Raw genomic sequence first — 21,191 nt, 5'->3', positions numbered from 1 at the left:
CTTCTCAAACAAATGTGAGTGAGTGATGAGGAAAAACAATCAAACCTTGCAACCAAATTTAGACCCTAGTAAAACAGTTTCATTTGGGCTAAGCGCTAAGTAGGATTAGTCTTTTAGCTCAAAGTGCTGTCATGGGGTAAATACTCGCTGAAGAAGAATAAATGTGTTGAGAAATGTTATTCCTTCAGATCGGGGGAGTTGTGCTAATTACGATGAGCCTCCTCATGACCGAAACTGAAATTTAAACAAATGGTTTAAGACATGTTTGTCTGCCTTCTTCAAAGGAATTAGATGGAAAAAAATCTTTATAGAAGATTTGAAACTGCTGCTAGCAAACGTTAGCTTAGCTTAACACCAAGACTGGAAACTGGGGGGAAAAAAAGCTACTCTGGCCTTTTCCAAGGTGTCTTTCATGCACCTCAGAGGCTTCATCATTGATGTATTAACAGCAGATTTGGATTAAAGCTAATATCAAACTAAAAAAAATCTATGAAACTGACCCTGCATTGTTTTGGTTTACTCTAGATTAAAAGTGAAGAGTAGGTTATGTGTTGGTCTGGAACCTCTGCTGGTTGTTTTGCAATAGTTGCTTTCAGTCCAAACCTCTCTGGTGGCTACAGTCTTGTGCAAAATCTTGAGTCACCCCTCAGTTCTTTATGGGGTTTTTTTTTTACATACACAATTTGTGCCAATTTCTTCAGTTAAATCTACAAAAAATGCCAATGAAAACACAGTTTGATGGGCATAAAACAGTATTTTTATACCAACAAGGTGATTGCAAAAGAGCTATTAGCTGAAATCTTGGCATGATGTGTAGTGTGGAGGGGGAAAAAACAAGTGTCAGGCCTAAAAAAAACAACCTACCTACAGCAGATGAACAGTAAGTCATGTCTTGAAGAAACAGGAAAAATCCAGCAAAGACCTGACAAGACCTGAGAGATGCATCTGGCCCTTCAGCTGATTCATCAGGCATTTGAAGCCTTATTAGAAATGATGTCTATGGAAGGATGGCCACCCAAGAGGCCATTCTTAAGGAAGGGAAATGGGTAGAAAAGACTGAGGTATGCCAAATTACACAAGAACTGGACTGAAAGTAATCATCAATGTTTACAGAGGCGGTCAGAAGAGAGGTACAACAGTCTGTGTCTACAGCTAGTTGTGTTGGGGATCTTTTCAAATTTGATGGAATCATTAGTGCAGAAAAATACTAATTTTGATCTACCGTGCAATATCATCTGGAAGTCATCTGATTGGCAGCGGCTTTATTTTTCAGCACTGCCAATGCAGTAAATTCATACCTGGATAGAACAACAATAAAACACCCTCAGTCACTGACTGGCCTCCACAGAGCTTGAACCTCAACATCACTGAAGCAATGTGAGATCATCTTGAAGATGAACAGAACAAAAGTCAGCCAACATCCCAAAAAGATCTTTGAATGTCCTTCACGCAGGCTGGAGAACAGTTCCTGAAGACTACTTAAGAAACTACAAGATAGCTGACTACAAGAGTTCAGGCTGTGCTGAAAAATGAAGGTGGTCATTACCAAGTGTTGACTTTAAAGATCATTAGAACTGTACATTCTGTTTTTGGTTTCTGTCCATTTAATAAGTTTAATAAGTTTGCACCTTTTCTCAATTTTTCTAGCAAAATATAAAGAAATGAATGGTGGCTCAAGACGTGTTTGCACAGTACTGCACCTGACTGTGACTGCCAACTGTGGAGTGCAACCTGTGAACTAAATAGCCTGGAAGTCTTTTTCCCTGTATTTGCATTCTCACCACTAATAGGAGGTCTGAAGTGCTGTAATGACTTGAGAGCAGCTGATACCATAACATAACCTCTTGTTATAGCAGATGGCCAGTAGCAAGTTAGGGGTAATTGCTAACCAACATTTTATATTTTGCTTTGGCAACTCTTGTGCATTAAATATAAGTACTTACTTTGTGGTAACGACCTAATAATAATCGAGTACATTGAGTTATAAAGACTGACAGCGACTCTGAAAAAGTCTCTGCACTGTGAAAGCACCTACTGCCTACCAGCTAACAGATTTTGACAGAACCACAGTAGCTGTTACCAGTCTTTGTGCTAAACAAAGCTAATCAGCTTTTTATATGCTATACAAACATGTGTGGTATCAGTTTTGTCATCTAACTCTCAGCTGGAAATCCTATTTCCCACCCTCATGAAGATTTAAATGAAGAAAAGTAGTAATTTGACCCTTTTTCTCTCCCTTTAGTCTATCAGCCAGGGATATGGATCCTGACTGCCAGTTCCAAAGTGACCAGAGTTCATGATGGTCACTTCAGTGTAAGAAGACTGACTCAGACCCTTCTCTAACAACCCCCATCAAGACAAAGCTCTGCAGTGGATCCAGCAGGACTACTGGAGGCGTCAACTCACATTCTTAAATAAATAATGACAAAAAAAAAAAAATCTTGCACATATTCAAACTTAGCCTGTACCAGAACTTGACAATCAGCTTAGCACGAGGACCAATGTGGGAAGTGAATCTTCTTATGAGCCAGTGCCACAACAATGGCAATACTGTACCTACTGAGTTTCTTTATTTAATCGGGAAAAAAGTAAGAAGAGGTGTGCAAAACTCTGGGGGATAAAGATGTGCTCACGGTGTTCCCTCCTACGCGCAGCACGGTTTCTTCTCGCTAAGGTGGCTGCAGACAAAATGTAAAATAGGCTTTTTATAAGCACAATATCCCTTCATGGTGACGCCTGTGACGAGCGACAGGCGTCGAATCATTTGCCAGCTGTTATCCTCTGATGCAGGGCCCAAGCAAAGACATATTTTACTATTTGGCTCTGGTGAAATCATATAGTAACATATTGTCATTGCAAAAGTATTTTCACTAAAAAAAAAGAAAAGGTGGTTATCATGATTTTTTGCATCCTTTTTAGTCCATGCATTCCATCTAAAAAGATGCCAAACAAGTCCTACAGTCACCTTAAGTGTTTAAGTACAATCTGAATCTTCTCGTTGGTTTACTTTGTCCTGGCACGCAGTGTAAAGCCTTGACTTTCAGTGTACAGAAAAATTATTTCGTAAAGCTACTAAAATCTTTGCAATAATGGAGAATACTTTACAAAAATAAGCTTAAATTAACTTTATAGTATTATTAATAGTGATAATTGTGATAAACTACAGTAAATCTAACATTTCAAAACAGTGCTACAAAGTGTTTCAACGCAGCATTAAAGAAAAATTATGGGAGAATGTAAACATTTGGTTTAAAGATGCACTTCACCAGTTTTATACAGTGTGAGAGAACTAGTTAGCCTTCTTGGTGTGTCTGGAGGGGCTTTGGCTGATCAGAGAAAGTGATCCTGTCAGTGATGCCATCTGTGCTTGAACCAAGTCCTGTGCTACGGAGCAAGTTAAGCATACCCAGGATATCTGGCTTCACTTACCCTAACATTTGCAGTCAGGCTCAGCGGTCACATCAAGGTGGTTACCAACTTAATAAGTTCACCCAGAGTTTATCCGTTTAGCTACGTTTACGTTAAAGGGGTGGCATTAGCAGCCATTCATGAGACCACTAGCAGCAGAGCGACTGATTTTACAAAAGTAAGCAAAACTGTAATATTAGAAAAATATGAAGAGCTAAACACAATACAGATGTAAAGCAACAGAGCTGCTGCAGACAAAACAGTAGAAAGGCGCTGTAGAGTAGTGTTAAAAGCGGTGCATGAATGTGTGTACACTTTAAGTGCTTTTTTCAGTGAGGCTGGAAAGACCTGCTGTATTTAGAAAGTTGAACCTATCTGAAGCAGTATCAGTGCTCTGTCACTGAGTCACAGGGAAATCTGATAGTTACGCCATTAAATCAATATTGTTGCTTACGGGATGGTTTTAGCTTTTATTCCTGCAGCTGGTGTTCAAGGGTCTAAGAGCAACAAATATTAAAATATAATTTAGTATAAAGTCCACAAGTACAAATAGGCGCTCTGAGGGATCTTCCAGGAATAGTGAATTGGTTGATACTTTACTGATTTTGTATTTGTTGATCTCTGATCTCAAAGATAACCTGCTCTGGACTGCAGGTCAGCAGCAGAAGTTGCCAAGGTGATGTACACGGGTTAAAAGTCTAGCGCCTTTTGTAATAATGAAATCCAGGGCAAAGCCTCAAGTTACCTGGATGAGGCTAAATCCTGCTTTGAAACACAGGTCTTTGAAGACTCCCATGGTTTGTGCTACAAACTGGGACTGGGGAGTTTTGGAGACATGACAGTTTTTCCTTCCTAATAACTACCTAACTCCCCTGGCCAAGGCCGATGCCTTAGTTTACCATTTTAAAGAAAGTGATCTATAACTTAATGGTCCAAAGGTTAACCTCTCCCCACGTTTAATAAAGATGGAAACAGCCTAAAGGTCTGGGACGTTTGTTGTGCTAACTTCCAGCGGATCCTAAGTCATGTTACTACTTAATTTCTTGTTGTTTATGATATGTTTTCAGAAATGTCTTGAAAAGATAACACTAACACAGCTCGTCACAGTTTTCCTGACCTCATAGGAGCTTAATTGGTTACCTTAATTGCCTGTGTGCTCTTTTCAAGTAGAACTGCAATAATGAGCAATTCAGTGAACTAACAAAATTAACCAGCAACCGTTTTCATGATGAGATTATCAAACAGTGTTAGGCTGATGCTTCTCTTACAAATTAAACTGGATTTATTTTGGGTTTTTCTTTTTGCTCTTAGCGATGCAAAATGTCCATTTGAAAGCATCACCTTAGGCTTTAGGAATATTTCATTGAGCGTAGTGGTTCTAACTTGGCCTAAACCAGCCTATCACGCCTGGTATTTTTTTTTATGTGTATCTTTTTTTTAATGTGTTTTTTTTTTGTGTTGATTTTGCTGCTTGACACTTTGTAACCCTGGTTTGAAAAGTGAAATATAAATAAAGAAAATTTAACAAACATGGTCTTAAAACGAGACGTGCACCCGGACGCAAATCTTATATAACAAGTAGTGAGTTACTCATCTGTTGTGTTTAATGTCTCTGAAGCATAGGTGTGCAACAGTTCTGCATGTGCTTTTTAAATGCAAGGACGAGCAAGTCGGTTTGCTGTCAGATATACTGATGTACAAAAAACAAAATTTACAAAAAAAAGAAAACTACTTTGACACGGCTTTCTAATTGGAAGGCATCTTTTTTAATCCAACCTGCTGACTCTTCTGCTTTTTTCCAGAAGAGTGTGGCATTCAGCCTTTTGCATTATACAACATGGGAGTATAGTGAGAAATGGTCAGAAATCCGAGAAACGAGAGAGGACACAGTGAAACCAACTGAACAATAAGACGTTTACAAGCAGGGATATGTAGTATATGTGCATAGGATTTGACTGCCTTACAGTCTGTGCCACAGGGCCCAAAATAACAATGCCAATACAAAAAGCTGTAAACTTTGTATATTAAATGTCTTTTTCTTTTTGTAGTCAGGTGATGAATTAATAAGCAGTGTGTTGGTTAACTCTGTATGTTAGAAACATTTACATTACAAATTTCATGGTTGATATCATTTATCCTAACCTCTTTGCCTTTAAAAAGACATTTTATTTCAAGATAAATATCAATGATACAAAGTTAAATGTTTATGTTACCAGAACTGTATAAAATAGCTTCATGTATATCTATTCTTATATGTAAAATGTATTCGAATCAAGGGTAGGCCTTCAGGCATGTTGAAGTTGTGGTTTAAAAAAAGAATTTGATTCTTATATTATTCTAACTCTTAATGCTGCAATCCAGAAACTGCAGCGCTGCGGCTGCGTTCGTGGGACGACAGCTGATTAAGTTCATTTTTGCTCCAGATGAAATACGACAAGAGATTCGTCTTAATAGCTCGCCTACTTTGTGTAACCAAACTAGCAGTGGTGCTTTCAACAAATGCTGGATTGCAGTTTTAAGCAGTCTTCTTTTGGAAATATACGTTTATTTATCTGGCCTGCATTGCAATACAGTATTTTGAAATGTTATACTGCACTTCTGTTTTCACTTTACAAGAAGCTGCAATCCATAATCTACGAAAAATGTTTTTAAAGAATATATATATATATATATATATAATATATATATATAAAATGGTATACCCATGTATTATTGAAAACTTTCTCTGTATTAGCTGCAGTGGTACAGTGTGCTACCTCTGAAATCCTCCCCTCATCTCCCTTTGAAATTTAAGGTTGTTTTTCTGTTTCGTAACGTTACCTGAGAGGGTACTTTATTCCATTAAGCTAAAAATCCTCCTTTTATTTTAAAGCTACTGCTAACAAACTAGTTATAATTTTGCTTGTTTAATTGCTTAATTCTATTTTTGGATTTCCTGTATGAAACCGTTGCCATCGCAGGACCGTTTCTAAAGTCTGTCCTGTTTGCTATTGTATTTAAGTGCCATTAGCATTGCAGTCATATTAATGTTTTTTGAATCGTGGGATGAGATTGAGCGTGTTCCAAATATTTGACTCTCAGGTGTTATGAGGAACACAGAGATTTGACGCACAGAATAGCGAACCACAAATTTCAACGCCGAAGCAACACAAAGTTCAAAGAGCGCATTAAATGAGGGGTTTGTGCTAACGCTAAAGCAACCGCTCTGCTTTTATCTGGGCTGGCTCTCTGCTCTCATCTCATTCTTACAAATAGTTTAATTTACACCTTCCCTTTTAGCGTTTGTTACATAAGAGGAAGAGGAGTTTATTTTCTTGGTCCAAATAAAAAAAATGTGACAAATGCCCCACTGTAACAAGACTTGATGAGGAATATTATATAAGATGCTACTGAAGAAGTGCTTTATCTTTACATAATCATGACATATTTTAGACGTCGTATGAACCTTTGTTGACCCAAGGGAGAATAACTGCCGCTTTGCTGCAGCTACACAAGATAATAAATGATAATAAATGAGATTATATATGTTGTATATTTTAAATAAGGGTACTTAACATCAACATATTTATGTTTCTAAAATGGATGTATAGCATTTTAGAATGAAGCAAAATATTTTTCTTGGCAGCTATTATTCTGCACAATTGACCTAATGTGTCACAAATATAGAGTCAGTGGGATTTCTGACTTGAATTAGGCCTAGTGGATGTAATACCTTAATTTACTTGACATTTCTTTTGAAATAAGCCATGCCCCATTGATAAGCCATACCCTCCAGTCCCCTGATGTTGTGTGGTGGATGTTTAATGTTGGTAGTTTTATTTATAATGGTAGTTATTGTAGGTATGATTGCGCTTGTAATTATTATTATTATTAGTGTAAGTATACTTGATTGATATGATTTGTTTTGTTTGAACAAAGGGAATGTATTCATTTTTCAGGTGATTTTTCTGAGTGATTTAAATAAATTATTAAATCCCTAATCAAGAATCTGTTATTTAAAGTACTTGAGTAAGTTACTTTTAAACTGAACTGTAACACGATTGATCCCAACCACCTTAATGGGGAATCTTCTTAACACATGAAAGTTGCCCATGGAGTTCCACATGGTTCTATGCTGGGACCACTCCTTTTTACATTATGCATACTTTCCTTAGGCAGTATTATCTGGAATGTTGCATATATTTTCTTTGCTAGTCAGATGATACCCAATTTTATTTATCTGTTAAGGCAGATAACGCAAATTGGTTAATTAAATTATGGTGTCTTGAAAATGTAAAGGCCTGGATGGCCACTAATTTCCTACTTCTAAATTTAGACAAAAACGAGGTTACGATATTTGACCCTAAAAACTTCATAAACATGGTGGTTTATATACCACTGCTGCATGTCATTAAGCGGTATCTTCTCTGTGGATGTTTTATTCAGTCTCCCCGTGCTTTTTTTCTCTCTCTCTTCTCTTTTCCCTGAACCTGGTTCTACCAGAAGTTTCTTTCTGTTGATGAGTTTTTCTTTCTCACTGTCACCAAGTGTTTCTCCTAGGAGATTGTCTGATTTTTGGGGTTTTCTCTCCAAAACTGCAGAGTTTTTACTTTAGAAAATTTATTGAGGCAACTGTTGTTGTTGTTTGGTGCTACATAAAAAAACCCTGAATTCATGTCTGATATGTATACTGAAATTGACTGTGCGCTCAGTTTGGAGAATTGTAAGATTCAATATCTAAGAACCATAAAAGCACATTTAAAAAGACAGAAAAGTCACTGTGAGACTTTTATGGGGACAGCCTGGGGTACATTTTCTGAGCTTTTCAGTAAAGCAGTTGATTAAAAATCCACACGCACAGCCCCAGATCATTCTTAGTCTCCCACTCATTGTGGAGGAGGTGCCAGTCCTCTGTCTGAATCCATTTCTTGTCTTAAATAAGCAAAATTAAGATTCACTAAATGAACTTAACAGCTGTACCAATCAATATTTCATAGTAAAAACAGGCGAAATGTCTAAGTGAAATGTGAAAGAGGTCATCCAGAAGGACAAGCCCACAGAGAATATCAACCAATAGCTCTACTCTATTGAACAGCTTTACTGTTTTGGTTCACTCTCAGCAGCCGTGTTGCTTCTAAAAAGAGCCAAATATTTCACCAGGAGAGTCCAAACACAGAGTTAAATGGAGAATTAATATAAACATAAGAAAAACGATATCAAACCCCTGATAATTTTGGATGCTGCTGAATGTGTGTGCTAAACATGTTTTTTGTGGCATCTTTAGAGGGCGATAAAATTCCAGATGGTTTCATCTTGTTTTGATGCCCTAAAGTAGTCAAGTAAGGAGCTAAATGAATAAACAAATGCTTCTTTTAAAGAAAAAGTGTTACAAATTAGGAAGCGCACTTATTCAGTTAATGGGAAAACTGGGTTCTTTTATACAACACAAAGACTGGTGCTGCCAGGCAATCAATGAAGTTCTAAAAAAATGAAAAATAGTATTTTACAAATGAATTTTTGTATGAATTAAACAAATATAACATATCAATTAGCTTTTCAGCTGAAGGAGGTACTAGGCAGACCCAGCTGCTGCTTTTTATTTTCAGTCTTTGTGCTAAGCCAACTGCCTGCAGCTGTGGTATGACACAGTATAAGATAATTACAATGAGAGTTCAGTGTTTTATTTGGTGCAATACCACAATAACAACATTTTAGTTTCGCATTCAGCACAGTCATAAAATCTTACAATGTTGACAAGCTTGGCTTCAAAGTCGATCTATATTTACTGATGCTACTCAAGCTGCTATAATACCTCCCAAATGTATACCTCTTAATGCTTTAAACTTTCAGATATACTGCCAGAAGCTTCGCCAGCTTCTTTGTCATTACAAAGGAATAAAGACCAAATTATTTTCAGTCAAAATGCACTACAACAGAACTTGTCCTCTGCAAACCCGCAGATTCCTTCTGTCACAACTAGGCTAATCATAATCCATCCCCTCAAGTAACAACCTGGCTTAGCATTTTCCCTTGTCATTTCAATGGCTGAGTGGGTAATGGGATGTCAGCTGCTCTCCATCAGAGATCTGCATGATGCCAAAGGACTGCAGATAACCAAATGTCTGGTACCCTGCAAAAAAATGAAGGTGAATCAGTTTCACAGCTTCTGCTGCTCTTTCGGTTTCCTCTCAGCAACTCCTTCACAAGTCCCGTAGGCTTGTAATATATTTATGCTAATTATTGCCACACTTATATGTCTGCAGAAGCCCACACCTTCATGGTGAATTGAGTCATGTTTTTCAATGTCAATAAAGCTCATTTAAATGTGAAAACACCGAGAGATCTCCCTTTTTTATGATGACTTCTCTATGCATCGTTAAAAACTGACAGAAATAATTCGTGCATAAGCTACTTATCGGGGTAACTTGCTTTATAAAATACAATTAAAACCATGAGGATTTCTGAGGCCATTCTTGAGGATTAGCTAAATGCAGAAGGTAATGGACTCAATGTAGCATCTTAAGGGAATAGCTCGATATTTCAGTATTCTCCTGCTTTCTTGTCCTTACATTAAAATCACTCTCGTGTCTGTGTGTTAAACGTAAATCAGGAGAAAGTGGACAATTAGGAGGAGGAGAAATGCAGCTAGCCAGGCTCAGTCTGAAATAAATAAAATCCACACCTCTAATGCCTCAGTCACATTAAAGTAAAAACAAAAAAAGGATGGTAACTTCCTCGCAACTGAGAGAAAAAATAAAGTGTTGGTTGCCTAGCGATTGCACATTTCACCTGGTGTCAGGCAACTTGTTTCCAAGGAATCGTGAAGTGAGGCCATGGTCCAACTCAGACTGACCAAAATCACTGTCAGACAGATTGACAAAGGTTTTCCAATAACTTCAATTCAGTTCAGTTTTATTTATATAGCACCAAATCCCAACAACAGTTGCCCCATTTTGCTTTTAAATTGCCATCTTGTAACAACTAAGTCACTATTTGTGGAGGACATGTCTGTGCAGGTTCTCTGTCATCCAGGTCATAGTACTCTAAGGAGCTTGCGAAGACTTCTTTAACTTAAACAAGTCCAGTCACTTTCAATCCAAGCTCCCCTTTTGAGCTTGAGGGTCTGGCTCTGAGTGGCAGCAGTTAATGTGAATTTCTGTTAAAGGTATATTTCGCTATGTAGACATCGACAGATGGCAACAGATTTCTGATTTTTGCAGATTTATCTCACTTAATCACCACATTATCACAAACAGATTGCACGTAGATGCCAACTTGACCCCATTTGGCCCATTTAATTGCAAAGTGATATCAGACATGAATCGGTCTTACTACCCCCTTTATCAACATGTTGAACACCAAAGTTGCTTTAAAGAGCCAACTGTCTGCAACTGGTCATGCACCTAGTCCCCATCTTTGAAAGCAAGTACACTGCACATGGTTGCAAACATTGTTGTCATGCTGCATTGTTCAACTGCTGTCTTCCACAGAGTGACTGTAACACTATTACTGCATTATTCCTTACTTGTTTAATCAACACTTTTCTTCATTAGTAAAACAGGCCGTTACTTTTATTAAGCTAACCTGTTACATGTTAAAGAGACAAGACAGTAAATTAACATATTTTCCTATCTTTGAAAAAAAGTATTTTTTTAAAAAAATACTAAATTTATATTTTCACTGGATAACAGCCTCCTCTGAAATGTGAATGTTAGTATGCTGTGAGTTTGGGCCTCATCTGGTTTTAAAGATAAAACAATAGTGCCATCTAGTGGCGTACTCCAGTGTCAGACTGCTTTATGACCACTAATCACATATATTCATTTTTATCCTTCTTTTGAGAGAGTGAGGAAGTGAGACACAGAAATCAGCCATATTTGACAGGTGAACTGAAAAACAACAGAGCAAATTTCTCCTGGGATATACACATTTCACCCAGAAACAAATCACAGAATGTGCAAAAATGGCCAAGATGATTGGCCTACAAATTCCCCCACACTACAGTCAGTAGTGTGTCAGTTTTTGAGTATAGGATGTGCTGGAAAAACAAGCCTGCTCCCATCACCTTACAAGATCTGCCATGAGTGATTTCTTTGCATGTGTGGAATGGATGGGTTGTTACTGACAACTGGTGTGAATTTGATGTAAATCTCATATTTAGAAATATATTAGAAAACCTAGAAAACTGGTGATGTGCTCAATATTTCGTTTCCCCACCTCATCATTTGGACCACTTGAGTGAAGAGCAAACACACAATACAAACTCACGAGTTTAAGATTAAGATGGATTTTATTTTTTATTTGTATTCAAACAAATGACTCGCACAGTGTAAAACCAACACAATCACAATTTTGACTAACTGTTCCAAATACATCTACACATAAGATTTAAACTATTGTATAGTGTTTTAAGAAATAGTACAAGCAACTGGAAGATGCAAGTGAAAAGAAATTGGACAAGACACTAGAAAGAGCCATTCTTAGAGCAATTACCGTGTGATTGCTGAAAGCTGTTGCAGGTGGCGGTTTTACATGCTAAAAAAGGGCAAGAGTTGCTTGACATTTTAAGCGAGGAATCACGTCTCAACCCTTTGGTATATGAGAGTGTAGTTGCATATACAGCTGAGCAGTTTTCATTTTAGTAGATTAAGCAATCAACCTGGCAAAGCAATGTAGGCAGTGGAAGGATCTCCTCCCTTTTTGCCTTAATTACATAGTGATAGTTACATGACAGGAAAGTGGGGAGACAGTACACAGGTTACAGGCTGCAAATGGTCTGGTGGCGGAAGCCGGGAAGGACCCAGCCCCCACACATGGGGCGTGCACTCTACCAGGACCTCTTTTAATTAGATTTATACTGAATTAGTGAATACATTTTTACAAAGTGTTACAGACTAAAGCACAAAGCTTCATGCAGACACAAAAGCTTCGGTGCAGCTTTAGTATCACAGCATATCTCAAATATGTATCTTGCACAATCTTAGATGGGAAACCTTCATATTGCACACTGAAACCTCGGAAAGCATCCATCCTTGTTCCATCGTGTTTCATAAAGGTGTAAGTGTTTCTGTGACCTCACAGCGTGGAGGTTACAGTTGGCAGTGTTGACAGAGGGACGTATCTCCTCGTGTCAGTTTGGGACGTGTGGCTGAAAATGCTGTTGACTGGAATACCCAGCTGGCCTGCTTGCCCTGACCCCGCCTCAGAATTTATACCATAGGGCACCTTGGACGTAATGGCTAAACTTAATTTGAAAAGCACATTAAGGAGAGCCGCACGGTACTCTTTTCTAACCAGGCAGTAGATGATGGGGTTGAAGCAGCTGCTGGTGAAAGCCAGACAGTTGGCGAGAGGGAAAAAGTACGCTTGAGCCGAGTAGAACGAGGGGCTGATATCAACCACGTCAAAATGAATCAGGGCTCTCCAAACCGTGAGGATGTTGTATGGGAACCAGCAGGCCCAGAAGGAGAACACCACCACTGCCACCGACTTTGAAATATCAGTCTTTCGCCGAGAGTTGCCGCCTTTCAGTTTATGCCGACAGAGGAAGCGCATCAGAAGCAGGTAGGAGAGGATGATAATGGTGTAGGGCAGCAGAAATCCCAGCACAACTCGCAGGAGGTGGTTTACTTCGAGCCATGTTGTAACAGGGAAACGGAGCAGGCATATTGTGTCGTTGCCAAGGCCCACATTTTTCAGTTCTGCGAACACAGCTCGGGGTACGGCCAAAATGAGCGCTCCGGCCCAAATAAAAGCTGTGGCCAGCGGGAAAGTCCAGGATCTGCTGCAGAAGGAAGCGCCTGGTTTGAGAGCAGTTGCCACATAGCAGTAACGAGTCAAACTCATAGCTGTGAGGAAAAAGCAACTAGCAAACACATTCAGCCCAGTGAATAGGGACACGGCCTTACATGTGCCCAAGCCAAAGGGCCAGCTATAGTCCAGCGCAGTATCAACAGCCCAAAATGGTAACGCCAGCGAAAACATTAGCTGAGCCACAGCTAAGTTAAAAACAAAGAAATTGATATTGCCTGTGGTGATGGTGTGAGTAGAGTAGAGGAGAAACATTACTAACAAGTTCCCCAGTATTCCAGCTGTAGCCACAATAAAGTAGACCACAGAGATGACAATCCTTAGCCAGTGGGGAGGATTAGGAAACTCCAGCCAGTTGTAAATACTCATATTTTGAAAAATCAGCTCAGAGTTGTTACAGAATGTGCCTGAACCGCAACTGCTCATGATGCTTTTGTAGAGCTCAAGTCTGTGCAAGTCAATGTTTGACATTTTGTCAAAGTGAAGGTGAAGTTTGTCCTGAAGATGGCGAGATGTGTCCGCTTGTCCTCTTTTTAACTACAATAAATTAAAAATGTAAGTCTTGGCAGTCTGTTTATTAGATGACAATCATCGGTCCCTGCAAGGAAAGAGGAAGTTATTACTGCATAATAGGCGCTGGAGTTTATGAGCAAATAAGTAGATTAGCTCTGTCAGATAAACAAATTACACTAAAGTGTTAGCCACAGAGTTCAGAAAAGCCCCAGAATTAGTTTGTAATGGCGCAGTTATTCTTGTATGAAATAAAAGTTCTTTTTGACAACAGCCAAATAGATTCACATTGCTTATATTCCCGATAAGTGCTCGATTTATTAGTAAATCACTTATCAGTTATCTTGGAGATAACAGATGTGTTGCAAGTGTTGCTTGATGAAGAAATATTTCTTTTGAATTTTACAAGTTTTAAGCTGCAGCATGAGATGACCTCAATATGTGAATATACTGGGACCCTGAGACGGTCAAAGCCGGAAAAGCCCCTCGGATGAACAAGGATTTCTTTTTAAACAAAAATAAGTTCTAATTTTTTTAATAAAATTTCTTTTCAACTTTTCAAGCGCAGTAATTTTTTTCATTTCGTTATGTAACAGATCAACAGATCTCCTGGAGACCTGTTATTTGTGAGCGAAAAGGAAAACATAAGAATCGAAATGTTTTTTTACATTAAAATACACTCCTGGATTTAATTTGTTGTTGTTGTTTAGTTTTAGAGTGAATTTCTTATAGCTTTAGAGGAATTAATTGTACGAGTACTTTAATTACATAGACATATATACGAGTACATTATCATCTAAAAACATTTTCACTTGAAAAATCATGGCATCAACCTGCAGAGGTAAACTGTCTCGCATGCACAGGGGTTTTTTCCAAGTTCAGAAACGTATGTTCTGTGTAGCTTGATTTCACACTAATCTACAGGCTGTAGCATGTGATCTGTGTTGGCAAACATTACAGAGCATCGCTATCAGTGTTATACGGGGTAAAATAAATATTTTCACATTTGCATTTAAACATTTTAAAAACATAAGTTTATTTTATTTTTTTTAAGTTTTCTTGATAACCAGAACATTTTTCACCACAGGGGACTTTAAAAACAAAAACATCTGCCATCTTTTAAACTGTCCCATTTACAAGCTGCGGGGCGAACACAACGTGTTTCTATGCTTTTTAAAACATTATCCTTTTTTTGTAATGTGTGTATTGCTACACGACATCTCTTCATTCTCCTCTTTCCATTTTTTGTCTGCCAACACCTGATTTCCAATCTTTCTATGTGTTACATTCGATCTAATATGTTATATCAGGGTAGATAATCATATTGGTAAATAGTGTGAAGAATTAATGAAAGTGTTCGCTATATATATATATATATATATATATATATATATACATACAAAAAATGATTTTACTTACATTATAATCAACTTGGATTTGCTTTTTGTCGATTAAAATATGATCATTGAACTGTGAGTTTTAGTTGCTACAGTTTCTGTCGCCCTCTTGGCTAAATCTGTCTTTAAAAATAAACTTTTAATGTCAGTGAGACTTTTGATGGATACATAAATAATATCTAACAGCCACTTTGCCCAGAAAAAGCTTTCACTTTTTGATAGGAATGGTCCTTCTTGCTCAAAATGACACGACATCATTCATAAGAGATTTGTTTGAAAGATTTTTGTTCAATCAAGCGTTTAAATTCATTAAGTTTTGGGGGGAAATGCCGGGAAATACTTTTTGGCACAACACTGGAAGGTTATCAAGTCGAAAACGAGGAAAAGTTAGTTACCTTACCGATAACTAACGTTTAACAGTGTGACTGTAGCTTCGGTCTTTCTCCATGAGCGTTGGTTTTACATGTGAACATAGCCGAAGCCACAGCACAGCCATCCTTTAACGTGTGTGAACGGGGATTTGTAATCAGCTGGCTGATGTGAGTAAGCAGGAGAGAAGCAGACAGATGTAACGCGTTTCCCTGTTCTTGTGAGGACTTTACTTTTAAAGAAAAGTTAGAAACACTGGCACAGTGCCAAGCTTACCTTGCAACTGAAAAGGGTATAATAAAACACAAAGACTGTGTCTTTGATTACGGTAATAATCCACTTTAGCTTGTTATAAAGTTTCTACCCACGACTTCATAAATAGAAATAAAATTTACATAATTATATCTTACCCGACTATCAAAAGGTGGCAGGTCTTCAGCAGGTTTTTGTAGCCTCTGTTGCATCGTGTCAGACAACAGCAAGAATGTCCATGCAACCCACTCTGAGTGCATGAAGCTCCACCCCATTCTGTTTTTCAGTTTGCATATTCAGAATCAGCTAAAAAGTTCGAAACACTAAGAAACGTCCCTTCCACGCGAAGTCACACTGCAGAAGCTCCACATATACCTAAATGGACATAAATGACCCTGATTCTAGGTGCTAATTTGGAGCAAGGAATATTCTTTAAGATGATAGGATAAACCACTGAGTCTTCACCGACTTGCATATATATGCAAGTGTATCATAGTAGATACACTTACACTTTAGTATTTATAGTACTTACTTATTGAGTAATTGTTCTTTGACTGGTTTCAAAAGACATTGATTGTAAAGTAAAGAAGCAAGAACTGAGACATGCTTATAAACTTGAATTATTTTTTTCTTACACTGTCTTTTAATTTGTAAATTGATTTATTAATTTTACTACAAAAACTTCTGATTTTATAAAACATAAAATCCACATTTAGATTTCTTGAGAAAAAAAGTAATAACATTTCAATTATTCAGTTCTTGCTTTACTACATTTTAGCATTTAGACATTTCTTACTTGCTATTCTTTTCTAAAGCAACAGTATATAGACCATACGGTAGTTCTTGATTTAGCTCCAAAGGCTACAATTTTCCTGTAAATTTCTCCCACAGAATCCTATAACTTTGAATGATTAATCTTCCTCTAAGGATCTTTGCCAGGCGGCTACAGGTAACAATGTGTTTGACATATTGATTATGAGCACAAGATTATGAACACAAAAGTACAACAGCACCAATTTGTATTCTTGTTTTTTCTTCTATTTATATCCGAGTCATTGCTTGGAGATTAGATTGAGCAGCCGAGATGACTCTTTGTTACAAATTGTTGATAGTGGAAGGGACATCAGCAGTGACCTACGAAATGAGATTAGGTGGGAAAAAGCGGAAGAGTGGGGAAATTGATTTATGCTGCTCTGTCTAAGCTGAGGCATCGCCATAAACTGGCTGAACAAAACAAGCAGCTCTCAGTGTTCCTGTTTTTACTGCCAGCAACAGGTTTTCAGGAACTGCATGCTAGTTCCAGCCTGTGTACTTTCCTCAGTGACCGGTCTTTATCTTAATAGTGCGACAAAAGAAGAGGATTCTGAGCTGTGTGAGAACCTTGCAAACAATATTTTGAAAAAACTGAAATAGCAGATTAGTTATTGTCCAGGGCTTGTCTATAATAATCTCCAAAGCTGTGCAGTTATTATGTTCTGTGTTCTTATTAAACTGCATGAAACACAAATGTTGAAAACATTGGGTTATGGTTTTGTGAAAGATTATATGCTGTGCTATCATTTGAGCTTTAGCTGTTAGATGGTCTTTGTTAACATTTACCAGAGCCAGGCTAAAAGTTTCATCCTGTTTGCAGACATTGCACTAAGCTAAGCTTAAGCAATCCCCTGAAATTTCCGGATAATTTCCTGCAGATCTTGTATCATCGGAAGAATGTGAGTATTTCCAAATCTGAAAATATTTATCTAACTGAGTGTTTCAGGCGGGCCTCCAAAGCAGTAACTAAACATGGTAATAAATCACTCTTCCCAGTGTCAAACAAACAAAACAGATACCCAGATGTGATAAATACACTTAAATGTAGTTCAATGGGATTTGCTTATTAATTCCCACAGTTGCCTCAGTGGTGCCATAAATCTAGGACTATTTAAGTGTATGGATCCCACCTACACCACAATGGTGTGTCCATCTCTGAGCGTGCCAGCTGAGTTGCCTCAGGGAGCACAAAGGTCTGTGGGCAGAATGAGACATGGCTTTGTCGCCACCCTGTGTAAAAATGAGAAAACAGCAGATAACTTGAGTCTAAATGTAAATGAGAGCGTGATTGAGTGAGTCCCCTAGTGTCAAATGCCTGAGCCAGCAACATGCAGCCTGACCACATTTACTTTGAGGCTTCAATAGCCTGCAGATTTTGCAGATTATTACTTTTACTTGAGGTTGTTTTTCTATTTCTTTAGTATTTAATGAGATATAGTAATCCTATTGATGGCAATAAATGCAAAGTATACCAAGAAAAAAAAAATCAAATTAAAAACTAAACTTGAGGTATTGTAGTGACCATAAAAAGTTGTTTTAGTGATCAGATAGTAGGAGAAAAAAAGGAATAAAAAGCACCATGTAAGGTAAGTGCGGTTTATTAACATTCAGTTATAATTCAGTGATACTAAATCAATATGTTTGAAAATGAAAGCAATGGGCAGCTTGGAGATTCTTACATAATTAAAATGAAATGCACACGGTATTCACTAAATTGCTGCTGTTCTACTGGGACCAGTGCATGTGGCTAAAACCTACAAAACAGCCCCAAAATAACTGCTTGTAAACAGTGGCGGTCCTAGCCTATTTGGCGTCCTGGGCGAACACTCCCCTTTCCACGGGTTGTGTGTGAGTCTTTAAATCATCAAACTTCTTATATATATTGTTTGTTTACTTGCACTGCTGTAACTGGAGCCTCGTCGTCTCGTCTCTATATACTGGACTGTATGTAGCGGAGATGACAATGAAGTTTACTTTGACTTCAGCAGCGAGCAGGCGCACCGAGGGCTCTCGCGCTCACTTTTCGTGTATAGAATTTCGAAAAAACATCGGTGCAAATTATACGTCTGTATCATAATGTCTGGTGTTTTCGTGTTTGTTAGTTTGTTTTTATTTAGTTTTATTTTGGTTGGTTATTAGATGCTGCTCCAGCCAGCCAGATTACCCCCGCCCCGCCCTCTCCTCCTGTGCCAAGCAGGGCCCGCAACGAGGCACCCTTACTCCCAGCAAATGGGCGGCAGAAAACCGATTGGTGCCTATACCATTCCCAATATGCGCTGGCAGGACATCGGGGCAGCATGGGTCCGAGCAATTTTTTTATTTTTATTTTTTGCCGATGCACGTGATTCCGCCCCCCACCACGATGCCGCCCCGGGCAACCGCCCGTGTCGCCCGTATCAAACACCGCTACTGCTTGTAAAGTTATGTTTCTGTTAAAACTGTTAGAAAAAGAGAAATCGATTCACCTTTATAGTAATGTTTGCAGTTGTATGTCGTGGTGACTATAACTCAGATAGTCTAGCCTATCACTGGGGAGCCTAGACTATGAGAAATGCCTCTGATATAGTGTGAACAAAGTTGTGGAAAGACACATTATAGCATAAAAAACAAACTGAATATTTTACACCTAGCTTAAGTTTTCATTTTTCATGTCTGTCAGTCACTCATATGAGCCATCCATTAATAATCAATGCCTATGTTAACATATATAGATGTACATATACTGTATAGTAGATTTACACAATATGAAATAAGTAGCAGTAGTAGTACTTTAAGCAACTTGATGACTGGAAATAAAAGCAGTCTCTTTGCACCCCCAAGTGGCCAAATGAAATAAGGTTAGGATGAAAACATCAAGGAGTTACTGAAATATGTCCTCAGTTTCAGTATGACAGATATGCTGCAGAATATGGCCTCTGAAAATATGCTTCACTGCCATAGATCCCAATACTGCTGGAACTGGCATGACAGAGAGTTTGTTTCTTACGTCATCTATTTAAAGGATTTCAAAAGGTAACTCATTTGTGAAAATCTCTGACATTTGGCCCACATGTTCTAAACAAGCTGCTGTGCTGTACAGTCAAGGCATGGTAAAAAATTTAGCAGACTTTCACTAAACAGTATGTCTAAATAAACACATTACTGTTCAGCTTATGGATTTGTCACATTCTTCTAGCAGAATAAAGAAGAAAAACATGTAATAATAAAGTTTTTGCCCCCAAAGTAGCACCTGCATCAACTGTCTGCCTCTATTAATTAGTACTCTTAATTTTACAGTGATCAAAACACCTGGATAAGTAGTAGGAAAGTAACATGGTATGTTTACTCAAGTCCTTCACTAAAGTAGAGGTTCAAATTACTTTTATGTTGTGCTTCTCTCTGCTTCCCCACTGACATTTGCACTAACTCTATCATTAGAAACAGATTGATGATTTCCGATTGATGTTTCTCTCACGTCTTTTCACTCTGTGAGTCTATACACCATTGCTGTATTTAATCAAACTCAAAAAGCCTGCTAGCTGCTAAAATCTCCAGTTGTTCACAGATGGCTCCTCCTCTCTGAGCCTGGTTCCTGTTAAAAGTGAGTTTTTCCTTCCCACAGTTGCCAAGTGCTTGCTCATAGGGGTTCGTGTAATTGTTGGGGTTTCTTTCTGGTGTTGTAGGGTCTTTACCTTACAATATAAAGTACATTAAGGTGGCTATTGTTCTAAATTGGTGCTATGTAAATAAAATGTAATAGAACGACTGTATATGCAAATATTAGCATTTAAAATCTATACCATTTATTTGAGGAAGGTTTTAATTTATATGCTTCTAATATACTTTAAATCAGGGGCGATTTTAGCCCATTTTTGGGGGTGCTTCAGCATCCCCAAAATGAATCAAAGCACCCCAAAGATTTCTTACTTTTTTTGACAATATTTGTTGTTTGTGTGACACACTGCTAAAAATATAAAAAGCATACAGTACTTGGTTGAGACATAACGTTTTAACAACAAAAGTATAGAACCCCCCCTCCCAAAATGGTTTGTTCCAGCTCGCCTCTCCCCTACTCTGGCTCTAGCACCCTTGCTGCCAGAGCAATGGTGGCTGAGACGCTGCGGAGCGGAGGTGTTAGTGCCTGGCTTAAAACAGGACATATTAGCTGCATTTAACCTTCAGTTACTCTTTATATAGTTAGGTAGAAGTCAGAACATGTTTCTTTTTAGCTGAAAAACATTACACCCAGGTAACCTGGGTGTAAAAAAACTTGTTTTCAGGCGATGTTTGCTACCCTACAACAAGTCCTACACTGTAGTAAAATCAGCGACATTTGACCGTCCTGTTGCTCCCATTGAAATGTATGCAGCCTATTTAAAACCTAAAACTTAAAATTGTCCGTAGCCTACTGTTGTTACCACTGTCTTGTTTTAAATGGATACTAACTAGCTAACTGACCGAATGCCCATTAACCTTAGAACTCCTGTTGTGTGTGAATGTGTGTGTGTGAATGGGTGGATGACTGGATGTGTATTTATATCTTTTATTAGATGTTCATGTGGTTTGGTTATTTTCCTTTTGGTTGAAAGTAAACTGAGAGAGGACTTTTTGTTAGTGATCTTAATAGTATTTTTTCATATTAATGTAATTTTTCATCTAATTGAATACAATCTA

At 38.0% G+C, this 21,191-nt stretch overlaps 2 protein-coding genes across 9 annotated transcripts in view; one reads left to right on the top strand and one right to left on the bottom strand.

Annotated features, from left to right (window-relative positions):
- Positions 1–5,404, top strand: part of LOC120727218 (ras/Rap GTPase-activating protein SynGAP-like) — a 56,774-nt gene extending 51,370 nt beyond the window's left edge. For all 8 annotated transcript variants that reach the window (XM_040021421.1, XM_040021423.1, XM_040021420.1 and 5 more), the window contains one exon: positions 2,243–5,404. In XM_040021421.1, the coding sequence (XP_039877355.1) occupies positions 2,243–2,269 (27 nt within the window). In that variant the 3' untranslated portion in view covers positions 2,270–5,404. The remainder of the gene's footprint in view (positions 1–2,242) is intronic.
- Positions 5,405–9,269: 3,865 nt separating this feature from the next.
- On the bottom strand, positions 9,270–16,137 carry LOC120727222 (relaxin-3 receptor 1-like). Its single transcript, XM_040021428.1, has 2 exons — positions 15,884–16,137; positions 9,270–13,795 (listed from the first exon to the last, which is right to left on the bottom strand). The coding sequence occupies exon 2, from the start codon at positions 13,666–13,668 to the stop codon at positions 12,463–12,465; it is 1,206 nt and encodes a 401-aa protein (XP_039877362.1). The 5' UTR covers positions 13,669–13,795; positions 15,884–16,137; the 3' UTR covers positions 9,270–12,462.
- Positions 16,138–21,191: the final 5,054 nt, after the last annotated feature.

Source organism: Simochromis diagramma, unplaced genomic scaffold, assembly GCF_900408965.1.
Source record: "Simochromis diagramma unplaced genomic scaffold, fSimDia1.1 OVJJ01000753.1, whole genome shotgun sequence".
Classification (NCBI taxonomy): Eukaryota; Metazoa; Chordata; class Actinopteri; order Cichliformes; family Cichlidae; genus Simochromis; species Simochromis diagramma.
Note: the sequence above shows the minus strand (reverse complement) of the source record. Positions and strands in the feature narration are given on the sequence as shown.